Here is a 12,668-nt window from a genome sequence, read left to right as displayed (position 1 = left end):
GTTGCCATACTAAAAATTTACTCAAGAAAGGACAAAGAACAAGTCGTTGATAAGACGGATACCTGCGGAATTGGATAAGCCGGAGACTTGCAGAACCGGAGAGCTCCACCGGCACCTTATGCGGAGCAATATACTTATCAAACTAAGTAGGACATGAAGTAAGAATGAAGCTAAGTAGCTCTTAGATAGAACCACTTGCAAATGGATCGCTAGGCACGTCGTTGCATGCTCAAGCGCCTGCATAAATAGTAGACATCACCCGTCGCATAAGGCCAGCCTGCTTACACACAAGTGAAGTGACAGGACTACATCCATGGCCCAGGGGATGGCTGGCGACGGCTCCTCATCGCAGGCGTCGTCGGGCGTGGTGAGAAGTCTGGCTCGGCACCACCAGGCCGTGCTCGGGTTCCTGCTCGGTTTCTTCGTCACCGTCATGCTCTACACCACCGTCTCCGGCCTGTTCCGCTCCACGAATTCCATTGGTAACTTTCTTCTCCTACTATCGTAGTTACCTAAATACCTGCGCGCGGTTCTCTGTTTGACCAGCTATACAAGAGGGTATACGTACGTGTTACAGTCCTACTTACTTTGAAAAGCATCTTACATGCTCAAACCTATCGATCGTAGTATGTCTTTTCTTTTCGAAAAAACATCTTATAATTTTAAAAGAAGTCAAAATGTTTTGAGGTGGATGCACGATGTCAGTCATAAAGAAGAGTGATTTATGTGTACATAAAATGATGTCTGAGTGTGTGTAATGGCTCTGCTGAGTATTAGTACGTAGTGTACCACTCTAGTCCTAATTTTTTTTCACACACTGACCGAAACTAAGACCACCTAAAGCCAGACCTAACTAATCCAGTCCTCTGAACGTCTGCGGAAGCGTCCCCTCTCCAACAAACACACCCATCGATCGTGAAATTTGCAAAATGGCTGTAGTGTTAACGATAAATATAACACGATGCCGGGAGCACCTATTTGGTGCAGTGCGCTCCATGAAGACGCAGAACTTGCACTCCCTATTTCGAAGCGCGTCCTTTTGGGTCGGGTCATGTGCGGGGGGAGACACCCCCAGTTTTTTTTTATTTCATTTTCCTTTTCCTTTTATTATTTTTCTTCTTCAAAATAGTAGCGAAATTTGGAAAACAAATCAAGAAATCATAAAATGTGCGTGAATTCAGAAAAAATACGTTCATGCTTTTGAAAAATATGAGGTGAACTCATAAAATGTTCATGGATTCAAAAAATGTTCAAATATTTTTTTGTGAAATAAAAAAGGTCATGATTTTTATTTTTTTCTTGTTCAAAATATGTTCATGAATTTCAACAAAATATTCAAGAATTCAAAAAAGCTTAGATTTTAAAAAAAAATTGATTTTAATTGCACTAAGAATGCACAACATATACCCAAACCATTTTCCTACAACAACTAATTTTCAGTTCCCATGCAATCCACTAGCTCCAAATCCAACTGACCTATATATCTAGGACAACTTTTCGGTTTGCAGAAAAGCTACTACTAAAGATAAAACTGAGCAGTACCCAAAAACAAGCTAGAAGATTCACTAATAGTGTTTTCTACTCCCTCCATTATTAAATAATTGAAGTTCTATGATTGTCCTTAGTCAAACTTCATAAGTTTGACCATGTCCATATAAAAATATATATATACATCTATAACACCAAAATTGCTTCATTGTATTCTTCATGAAGTACACTCCCTCCGTCCCAAAATTCTTATCTTAGATTTGTCTAGATATGAATGTATCTAGTCATATTTTAGTATTTAGATACATCCATTTCTAGACAAACCTAAGACAAAAAATTTGGGACAGAGGGAGTATTTACATGTTATACACACTTGATATTATGAATCTTTACAATGGCTTGGTCAAACGTTAAAAAAGTTCACTTAGGACAATTCTTGAACTTCAATTATTTGGAAACGAGGAAGTACTCTCAAAGCGAGACCATCCACTTCCTTTTAGATTTGTAGCGTCTATTTATTTACGAAGTTCATTACCGTAACGTGTTTGTTTCTTTGTACGTTCAGTCGTTATGCAGTCCAGGCCGGGCGAGCATACAGAGCAAAGTGCCCTAACTGCTGCTCCTCTAGTGTCGTCGACGCCTAATAGTTCTACTCAAGGTATATAAATTACTACTACATGTCTCGTTATATTTTGATTTCCCATATGTACTGGTAGGTAGCAGATATATATACGATCATACATTTTTAGACAGAGAATACAGTTTCACACTATTGTAGAAGTAGGTCTGTTTCTCTATAAATTTGGTAAAAAAATTGACTTCTGAAAAAATGCATTATATTATGAAAATACCTCCTGAGAGAGAGAGAGAGAGAGGGAGAGGGAGAGAGAGAGAGAGAGAGAGAGAGATCATGTGTAGTGTGCTTGTTACACAGTTCCATGTGCACAAACTTTTTGTTACACTAATCTATATATGTTTCAAAATATGTACGGTTTATTAGTATATACTAATTGTATGTCTACTCTGGCTATATATGTTTTTAAATTGAATATTTAAGAGCAGCCCCCGGGTCCTCCTTGTACTATACCTTAATCATGATACCCAAAGCAAAAAATCTGATGTGGCACCCTATTTAATGAGAAAACGGGAGTTACCATATCTTAATCTAGCTATAACTCTTAGCATGAAAACTAAGATAACTAATACTTTTTTCTCTCAGAAAACACATTTGAAGGAGACTTTTTTTAGATACAATTCATTGTAGGAGCTATATCTAAACACCTATCTAATGCATATGTATAACTTAACATATAGTAATGCACTGGAATGCCCCAAGGCCAAGTAATTCTGTGTATTTTGCTTTGTCGGTTGGTGTATACTAACATTTACAGCAGCAGTGCATGACATAGAAAATGGACAGAAGCACGAGGTAACCAAGACGATGGAGAAAGAACGTATAGAAGAAAAAAACTTGGTAGATGGGACAGACATGAATAACAAAACTGGTAACTCATCAATAGTTCTTTTGTTTTGTTTTTGCGGATGCATCTATAGTTTATGTTGACATAATCATTTTCGTGGAGTATTATTTTTGCGAGTATATATGATCTAGTCTCTTGCGGTTATTTGAGTTATTGATTGACAAGCTTCCATTGATGTATTAATTCAGGTAACGTGCAAGTTCATAGCAAGTTGAAGGAAGAGCTCATCCGGCAAGAACTCGATCAAGACGACGATGGGAATAATGGAAACAATGTCACACGTGGTTAGCTTACTTCCGCAAGAAACTCACTTCCCTTCATATGTCGTTTCATTTCATTCATCTTCTGAATCAGTATGCATTCAGGTGCTGCACGAAAGCCCATCTGCGACTTGTCCGACCCTAGGTATGACATCTGTGAGATCTCTGGGGACGCCCGTGCCATCGGCGCCAACCGTACCGTCCTCTATGTCCCGCCCCCCGATGAGCGCGGCCCTGACGGCCAGGAGTGGGCCATCAGGGACCAGTCTCGCAAGGACCTCGGGTACATCGACAAGGTGAATGTCAAGACCCTGAGCACCGCCGAGTCCCTCGGGGCACCGGAGTGCACCTCCCGGCACACTGTCCCGGCCGTCGTTTTTGCCATGAACGGGCTCACGTCCAACCCGTGGCACGACTTCAGCGACGTCCTGATCCCGCTCTTCATCACCACCCGTGCCTATGATGGCGAGATCCAGTTCCTCATCACTGACCTACGGTCGTGGTTTGTGGACAAGTACCGCCTCATCCTCACCAACCTGTCACGCTATGACATCGTTGACTTCAACAAGGACGCCAACGTCCGGTGCTACCCGCACATCATAGTAGGCTTACGCAGCCATGCCGACCTCGGCATCGACCCGGCCCGCACCCCGCAGAACTACACAATGGTGGACTTCCGCATGTACATACGAGACGTCTTCTCACTGCCGCCAGAAGGCCAAGGAATCCCGTACGAGGAGGCTAATAAGAAGAAAGGAAATGGTGGCATTGACGATAGCATGGAGAAACAAAGGCCGCGACTCATGCTCATAAGCCGGGCTGAGAACAGGAAGTTTGTCAACCTTCCAGAGATCTCCGCGGCGGTGGAGGCCGCTGGGTTCGAGGTTCTGGTCATGGAGCCACTCCGTGACATGAGGCTCGAGGAATTCTCTCGGGTGGTGGACTCGTGCGACGTGCTCATGGGCGCGCATGGGGCCGCGCTCACAAGCTTCTTCTTCCTCCGCACCAACGCGGTCGTGCTGCAGGTGGTGCCATGGGGCTTGGAGCGCGAGGCCATGAGTTACTTCGGCGTGCATGCCAAGGACATGATGTTGCTGGACATCGAGTACACCATCACCGTCGAGGAGAGCACGCTCTATGAAAAGTATGGCAAAGACCACGTGGCGGTAAGTGACCTGGAGTTGCTACGTAAGCAGGGGTGGCAGTTGTTAAGGCAGTACTTGTGGGAGGAGCAGGATATCAGACTTAATGTCACCAGATTTTCTCCCACTCTACACCAGTTGCTTCGAACACTGAGTGAATGGAGGAGATGAAATACTACTAGTAGATTACAATAAGGTTAAAGCGACAAATTTTCTCATTTTGTAAAAACAGTAACTTACGTGTATTGGAAATCCTATATATGTTTATCTTCATATGGAAGCAACTTTGCTAGCAAACATAAGAAAAATAAAATGTTCAAGTCCTATGTTTATTTTCTAACGGATCAAGTCCTTACATCTTTTGACAGTGGACAAGTCCTTACATTTACTACAATGTGTTCCATATATCGCAATATGTGCTTCCCTGACGCGAATCTGGCCATTAGAATGCACTGGATCAGGGGGAGCGTATCCGGTGTACCGGTGCACCGAACCACCACATATTCCCCCTACACTGGATTGGATGCACTAGCGGGGACGGGCCTTTAGCCCCGGCCCGTAAGGGGCTTTAGTCCCGGTTCACCAACCGGGACTAAAGGGGCGGGACTAAAGGCCTAACCTTTCGTCCCGACCCTCTTACAAGCCGGGACTAAAGGTGCTTCACGTGGGCGCCTCGTAGCGTCCCAGGGGCAGGACCGGGACTAAATATTTTCAAATTTTGCTGGTTTTTGGGTTTTTTTTTGAATGAAATTATTTTTGGATTTTAGGGTTTAGGTGTTCGGGAGATTAACGTGATGCCTCGTTTGGTGTTCGGGAATTAGTTTTCATATAATTTAAATATAAATAATTATGCATATATATATATATAAGATTAACTTATCTTACAAGCGATCATATATATACAATTATATGGAGATCTAAATTATCGGGACTAGAGCCCGTCTATTCGATTACATGGACGAACATCAGTAATGGCCCTTAGCTACACTAAATCGTCCTTTGTCTTTTATAGCTTCCGTCCTCAGAAATCCCGCAAGCTCCTCTGCAACAGCAATCGCGCGTTGCTCTGGCAGGACCTTCGTCCTCATGGCCGTGTGCTATATAAGAAGAGGAGATGAGTATGAATATCAATCATGATAACAAAGAATGACGGGTAAAAATAGAGGTGTGAATGTTCATTGCTTACGTCGAATCTGTGATCCTTGAACTCAGAGGTAAACGTGCGAATGGTCTCGCAAACATAGTATCCGCATAGATGCATTCCCCGTGGCTGCTGGTCGCACTTTACGAGAATAGAATATATATAATCAAAATAATAATCTAGCATCATAAATGTATTGAAAATTAATAGAAGTATATCATACTACTACTTACCTGAGCCGCTCTAAAGGTCAGCTTCTCAGGAAAGTTACCGGGAGTCACGCACTTGAACCGCTTCCGCACCCTGCCCGACAAGGATAATGATTTGCTAAGTTTTTCATTAATTTATATATCAGAAAATCATCGAAAGAGACCGATAGAGCGAAAGAATGATTAAAATTACCCTTGAAGCATGTCCTGCAGGCTTTGGAACTGTTCCAAGGGTCTCGATAATGGGTCGAAGGCATCAACTCTTCCCTTATCAATTTGAATGTCCAACAGAATCCAATGGAAGCTGCACATGTATATATATATGTATGTGTGTGTGTCAGTAACTTATCAATTACACTTATAAGTGAATGGACACAACAGAGTAAAGACCCTCACCTGAAGTTGTATGGAAACAGTATGTGGTCACAGAAATTTTGATCTATTAGAAACCTTAGAAGGTTTTCCTCTGTCTCCTTGGGTTTTTCAGTTAGCGTCGCTATATGTATTTTATCTGGATCAATAAACCTAATATTTAGGATGCTCTTGCTTTTACATCCAGAATCTTCATTCTGCATAATAGAGTACAAGTTATATATAGACAATGAATTGAAATAACTAAACAAGTTATATGTAGACAACGAATTGAAAAACTTACACACAATAGCAACTCATAAGAGATTTGTCGAGGGCGTCGCCATTGTACATCTGGAAGAGTTCATCAAAGTCGATATGGATTTCTTCGGAGCGGCCGTAGTACTCCCGTGGGACACTCAGCACGATCATCGTTCTCCCATTCTTTGATTCACTTAAGTACCATTTATGCAAGTAACGCATATTTGTTGGGAGATCATCTTTGCTGACCAAAGGCTCTCCCATGACAAAATGTGGCTTAGGGGCTACCACAGCCTTGGGTATCCTGTCGTCTTGGGAAGCCAGCAAATCTTCAACCGAGATACCACATTCAGCCGCCAACTCCTTTGCTCTTTCAAAAGCTTGCCCCTGCACCGGAGGGGGAACATTCTCGGTTAACACCTTGAGGGGTGGGATCGACTGTTTGGCCTGTTGTCCAAGCTAAGGAACGTCTGATTTTTTCTTGCTTGTAGTTGAACTTGATTTGCTCCCACTTGCACTTGCACGTGAGCTGCTCTTTTTCACTTCCTTCTGCAATGTGCGTGTATAGTCATCAGGCTTATAGTGTAAGTCATACTGTGATGGAAGGGTTATGAAGTCTTTTGCCGATTCTATTTGCTTCACGGTGTATTCCGGGCGGGGCTCGGGTTCCTTCTTTTTCATCTGCGCATCATGTTATTCCTTTGCTATCCTGGCGTTTTCCTCGGGGGTACGATCATAAGGTCTGATAGGAAGATTAGCATGAGGTATCTTTGGGAGGGGCGACAGTTTGCGCTTTGGGGAGCTCTGTTGCTTAGAAATCATCGACGGAGCGTTCTTGCTGGCACGCTTCCGCTTAGTATCATGTGCGGGCGGCGGCGAAGACGGACGACCCAAGTCCGGCGGTGGTGATCGAGATGGACTCGTGTTGTGCTGGCCGACGTCATGTGGAGGGCTTGGAGGTAATGGAGGTATAGGTCACCTGCGACGACTCGGAGGCGGTGTTGTCCTTGGGGCCGAGCCTGGAAGCTTGATGTAGTTCTTGTCCCATAGGATGACTCCATCCAGTACTTCTCCGAGTGTCCTCTCATCTTCGGGTCCAGCTATGTCGAGCTCCATATCATTAAACCCCGTCATGATTTCATCCACCCCGACTTTAGCAAAGCCAGCTGGAATCTCACGGCCATGCCAGCGTGCATCAGGGCCAGAAGGTAAAGCTTGTCCGACGGCCACCTTCATGGATATGTTCTTGAATTTCTGATGGAGTTCACATGATGTTGACTCCTTGATTCCATCCACGGGGTAGCCGGGACCGCCCTCTATCATTCTTCGTTCATCGTTGGACGGGGCCTCAGATTCAGCCACGCTGCTTTTCCGCTTAGATGGGGCGCCGGTAATACCTAGTGCATGATCTTCCTCGCGCGGTACTCCTCTAAGCTCATCAATCTGCTTCTGTTGCTCGTTAATCCTGGCAAGCAACTGGTTTAACTTGTCATTCTCCTCATCCTGCTGCCGCTTCTTTGCTCTATCTCGGCTTCCGTAAGTGTCTTGGTCTCTGGCAAACCCAAGCCACCACGGGTAAGAAGGACCAAAGCCTCGCGTTCGTCCTCCATGTTCGTCATTGCCGAGGACCAGTGTGAGCAAATCTTTATCTCTATCTGCAGTGAACTTTCTTTGTCTCTCCTTAATTTCTTTCACTATCCTTTTCCAATTCTCCCTGGGTATCCTAAGATCGTCATTGCAGATGAGGTCCCCTGTTGTTTCGTCGTACGACCCACCATGCGCAAGGAACCAATTTCTTGCTCTCAATTCCCACTCATCACGGAGTGGTTCAGGTACGATGCCTTTATCTATCAAATCTTGCTCTTTCTTATCCCACTTTGGGATGGGAGTCTCATAGCCCCCTGGCCCCACCTTGTGGTGATATTTCTTCTTGTCGGCATTTATCTTGTTCTTTTCTGATAATGCCTGGGCATCTTCTGACTCCTTGTACTCTTGAAATGCCTTCCAGTGATTCGCCTGCTTGGCTAGATACCCCTCGAATACTGGCACTTTCTTTGTCTTCGGATATTTTTTCCATAGCTTCTTCTTCCAGCTACGGAACAGTTCGCCCATCTTCTTCAGAGTCCACTGCTTGACTTTGGCCCTCAGTTTGTCTGCGGCGTCTTCATTCTCACATTCTGGCAGGTTGAAATGTGACATGAGATCATTCCAAAGATTATCTTTGTACCTTTCGGCGACATAGTCACTATCGGCTGCCCCTTTGCGCTTGTTCCACTCCCGAACGCTGATCGGGACGTGATCCCTAACGAGAACTCCGCATTGCTTCTTGAATGTGTCAGCAGCATTCTTAGGAAGCTTGGGTTCGCCCGTAGGAAATATCACCTCAAATGTGTAATGCGTCCGTGCATCCAACTTTCTAGTCGGGCCTCGTTTCGTAGTTTTGCTCGATGTGGAGGCCTAAGAGGGAGAAACATTCGTCAAATGAATGTATATGTATACAATTTAGAGCTATCTCCAATATTTTTCACATATTACAAGTGATTGTCGAACTTCATATGTATACCTCGCCGGACTTCTCCTCTTCACCGGCTTCTCCATCAGTGGAGCTATCACCTTCTCCGTCATTGGACCTATCTCCTGCCCCATCGGCTTCATCTTCGTGTCGCTCGACCTCCATTCCAACGTCCTGGTTTAGATATGACGACGGAGATTCAGCTGGTTCAACGTCGGGGCCGTCTTTGATTATATCTTCGAGAAGTTCTTCCTCTTCGAGGTTCCTGATATGTGGATCCATAGTTCTGAAAAAACGGATTCTCTTAACCTTTGTACCAAAAAAGAATTATTCTATCAGGAACTCCGTTCCAAAACAACTTAAGTCCCGGGTCGTGGCTCCACCCCGGACTCCTAGATTTCTGCATAGTATTCAAAGTAGGAGTACTTTTCCAATTTGAGCATTCAATAAGCAAAACCAAATCATAAAATAAAGTAGTATTCAAATTAGCATGCATTCAATTATAAGCTAATACATCATCACTTTTGTCCGTACATCGTCGAATATTATCACTAATACTCCTCGAATACTATCATACATATAGCATCACTGATACATCTAGAACCGTAGCGCCCGACGGGTATCGGCACGGGCGGTGGACACCCAAAGAGAAGGAACCATCACAGGATCATAGCTCCAGTGAGATCCCCGAAGAACCTGCCAGGTATGCTCGAACTTGCCCTCCAACGCAACTATGTAGCGACGGACGTGCTCATCCTCCTCGCTGACACGATGACGTACCACCTCTGTTGGAGCATATATTGGAGCATATATCTCCATATGTGGTTTTGGTACTTGATGACAATTCCTATGGACTAATGGTTGCCTTAAGTTACATTTATAGGATTTGTCCATAGGCACTTCTTGAAGTCCATCTGTTGGGTTCAAGGAGTTTATATGATGACCAAGATGGTATTCAAGGTATTATCCAAAGAATGGTCATAGAGACGCATGGTTGATCAAGATCTCAGACAAAGAGTAAATCAAGATGATCAACACACAAAGCCTACAAGATGTACCGAGAGGGATCAAGTGATCCCATGGTATGGATTTGTCCATAGGCACTTCTTGAAGTCCATCTGTTGGGTTCAAGGAGTTTATATGATGACCAAGATGGTATCCAAGGTATTATCCAAAGAATGGTCATAGAGAGACATGGTTGATCAAGATCTCAGACAAAGAGTAAATCAAGATGATCAACACACAAAGCGTACAAGATGTACCGAGAGGGATCAAGTGATCCCATGGTATGGTAAGCATTGTCCATTACGTGTTTGTGTACTAACCCATGGTCTTCGTGAGAGTTCTATGTGGGGGTTAGGTGTGTTTACATGGGCTTGCGTCAAAAGGAAGATCTCATACAACCCATGGAGTATGACGTCAAGTTGTGATCATCATCAATGGTTGATCAAGATCTCAGACAAAGAGTAAACCAAGATGATCAACACACAAAGCGTACAAGATGTACCGAGAGGGATCAAGTGATCCCATGGTATGGTAAGCATTGTCCATTACGTGTTTGTGTACTAACCCATGGTCTTCGTGAGAGTTCTATGTGGGGGTTAGGTGTGTTTCCATGAGCTTGCGTCAAAGGGAAGATCTCATACAACCCATGGAGTATGACGTCAAGTTGTGATCGTCATCAAGATTGCGACGTGCAAGTTCAAGTGGATCAGCACGAAGATAGCATGCTTGAAGCTTGCCGTCCATTATGGTGGCAATGGACTTGTGAAGATATGCTGAAGAGTGGCTCACCCATAGTGATTATGGGGGAGCAATCAACTAGTATTCATCAAGCCAACACAATCAAGAAAGGTGGTCCATCTTGAGGAAGCCAAGATCATCATCATCGAGCTCAAGAGGATGAGGTGCAAGGTATAGGTTTGCCCTTGATAGGTTTTCTGGTTAGGATAGATTGTTGTTCTATCAAGGGGGGCTCTCAAGTGAGTAGCTCGATCGTATCGTTCGTTGAGAGCTCAAACCATTTGCATCCTTGCATCATACTTCTTGGTTCTTAGTTGGTGTTTCTCTTTGTGAGTTTTAGAGCTTATGGTCATCTTCATGACAAGCTCGAGTTCATCGAAAACGGAGTCCATATGCATCTACTATGATGTTTTCGATGTTGGAGTTTTTGCCGGTTCTTCATTCATAGAGATCTCACATCTCTATATCTTTGGCATATTCATAACCGCATGGTCTTAAGATTTCCAGTCGCTGTTTGGATAGCCCTTGTCGTCCTGAATCCAACAAGCTTGGGTTTGCTCGATTCGGAGCTCCTATGCGAAAGTTATGGCTGTTTCAGTGGCGAGCGGTAGTACCGCTGGACCTAGCGGTAGTACCGCTAGAGTTGGCGGTAGTACCGCTGGCCCTAGCGGTAGTACCGCTGGCTCGCGGTAGTACCGCCCCTGGTCAGCGGTAGTACCGCTCCAGGAGCTTAGTACCACCTGCCTAGCGGTTGTTCGTGGACGGACGTTTTTGCGAAGACTTTCTTGGCGGTGGTAGTGCCTTTGCACTACCAGGGGCCCAGCGGTAGTACCGCTGGGGCCAGCGGTAGTACCGCTGGAGTGCCAGCGGTAGTACCGCTAGCTGGCGGTAGTACCGCTGGAGTGACAGCGGTAGTACCGCTGGAGTGCCAGCGGTAGTACCGCTGCAGCCAGCGGTAGTACCGCTGGAGCTCGGGCAGAGAGTGGGGGTAACGGTCTGATTCTTCCCCCCACTATATAAAGGGGGTCTTCTTCCCCCTCGCTAAAAATGAATCGGTTGAGCTCTTGTTCTATCTCCATTGTTGACATTCTTAGAGCTTGATTACTCTCTATCCCTCCAATGATTCTTGCTTGTTCTTGACGGAAAAGAGAGAGGAGATCTAGATCCACATCTCCACCAATCACTTTCTCCTCTATGTGAGGGGAACCCCTTGGATCTTGATCTTGGAGTTCTTTGTGAGCTCCTTGTTCTTCCTCTCATATTTCTCCATAGCTTTTGTTGTTGTGGAGGGATTTGAGTGTGAGGGACTTGACCACTTCGTGTGTTCTTGCCATTGCATTAGTTGCATCGGTTTGAGTTCTCCACGGTGATACGTGGAAGTGAGAAGTTGAGAAGCTTACTACCTTTGGTACTTAGTACCCTTGATATTGTTCTTCGTGGATGCTTTGGCGTCCCAGAAGCTTGGTGGTGTCTCGGAGCTCAAGCATTGTGGTGTGAAGCTCCGGGAAGCGTCGGGGTCTCCAATAAGGTTGTGGAGATTGCCCCGAGCAATTTGTACGGGTACCGGTAACCGCCCCCAAGGGTTGCCACGTGTACGGGTTCGGTGACCGCCCCCAAGGGTTGCCATTTGTACGGGTTCGGTGACCGCCCCCAAGGGTTGCCATTTGTACGGGTTCGGTGACCGCCCTCAAGGGTCCCTTAGTGGAATCACGGCATCTTGCATTGTGCGAGGGCGTGAGGAGATTACGGTGGCCTTAGTGGCATCTTGGGGAGCATTGTGCCTCCACACCGCTCTAACGGAGATTAGCATCCGCAAGGGTGTGAACTTCGGGATACATCATCGTCTCCCCGTGCCTCGGTTATCTCTTACCCGAACCCTTTACTTATGCACTTTACTTTGTGATAGACATATTGTTTATTGTAATATATCTTGCTATCACTTAGTTGTTTATCTTGCTTAGCATAAGTTGTTGGTGCACATAGGTGAGCCTAGTTGTTTGTAGGTTTTGTGCTTGACATATTAAACGTTAGTTTTATTCCGCATTTGTTCAAGCCTAAACCTTAACTATTTTAAAGCGCC

At 44.9% G+C, this 12,668-nt stretch overlaps 1 protein-coding gene across 2 annotated transcripts; it reads left to right on the top strand.

Moving 5' to 3' along the window:
- The first annotated feature begins 252 nt into the window (after nucleotides 1–252).
- On the top strand, nucleotides 253–4,686 carry LOC123397679 (beta-1,2-xylosyltransferase XYXT1-like). 2 transcript variants are annotated; one of them, XM_045092214.1, is made up of 5 exons: nucleotides 253–482; nucleotides 2,054–2,146; nucleotides 2,883–2,993; nucleotides 3,158–3,253; nucleotides 3,335–4,686. In XM_045092214.1, exons 1-5 carry the CDS (start codon nucleotides 314–316, stop codon nucleotides 4,540–4,542), a joined length of 1,677 nt encoding a protein of 558 aa, XP_044948149.1. In that variant the 5' UTR covers nucleotides 253–313; the 3' UTR covers nucleotides 4,543–4,686. The 2 variants fall into 2 exon arrangements, with proteins under 2 accessions (XP_044948149.1, XP_044948150.1); XM_045092215.1 differs by having other exon boundaries at nucleotides 254–482; nucleotides 2,886–2,993.
- Nucleotides 4,687–12,668: the final 7,982 nt, after the last annotated feature.

Source organism: Hordeum vulgare, chromosome 5H (assembly GCF_904849725.1).
Source record: "Hordeum vulgare subsp. vulgare chromosome 5H, MorexV3_pseudomolecules_assembly, whole genome shotgun sequence".
NCBI lineage: Eukaryota > Viridiplantae > Streptophyta > Magnoliopsida > Poales > Poaceae > Hordeum > Hordeum vulgare.
The sequence above is the reverse complement of the archived record's forward strand: the minus strand, read 5'-3'. Positions and strand labels throughout refer to the sequence as shown.

Excerpts from the sequence above, each read along its gene's own strand:
- LOC123397679 (XM_045092214.1), top strand. The coding sequence starts at position 314 with ATGGCCCAGGGGATGGCTGGCGACGGCTCCTCATCGCAGGCGTCGTCG. Across the intron at positions 2,147-2,882 it reads GCCTAATAGTTCTACTCAAG|CAGTGCATGACATAGAAAAT; the intron begins GTATATAAATTA and ends CATTTACAGCAG. Across the intron at positions 2,994-3,157 it reads AGACATGAATAACAAAACTG|GTAACGTGCAAGTTCATAGC; the intron begins GTAACTCATCAA and ends GTATTAATTCAG.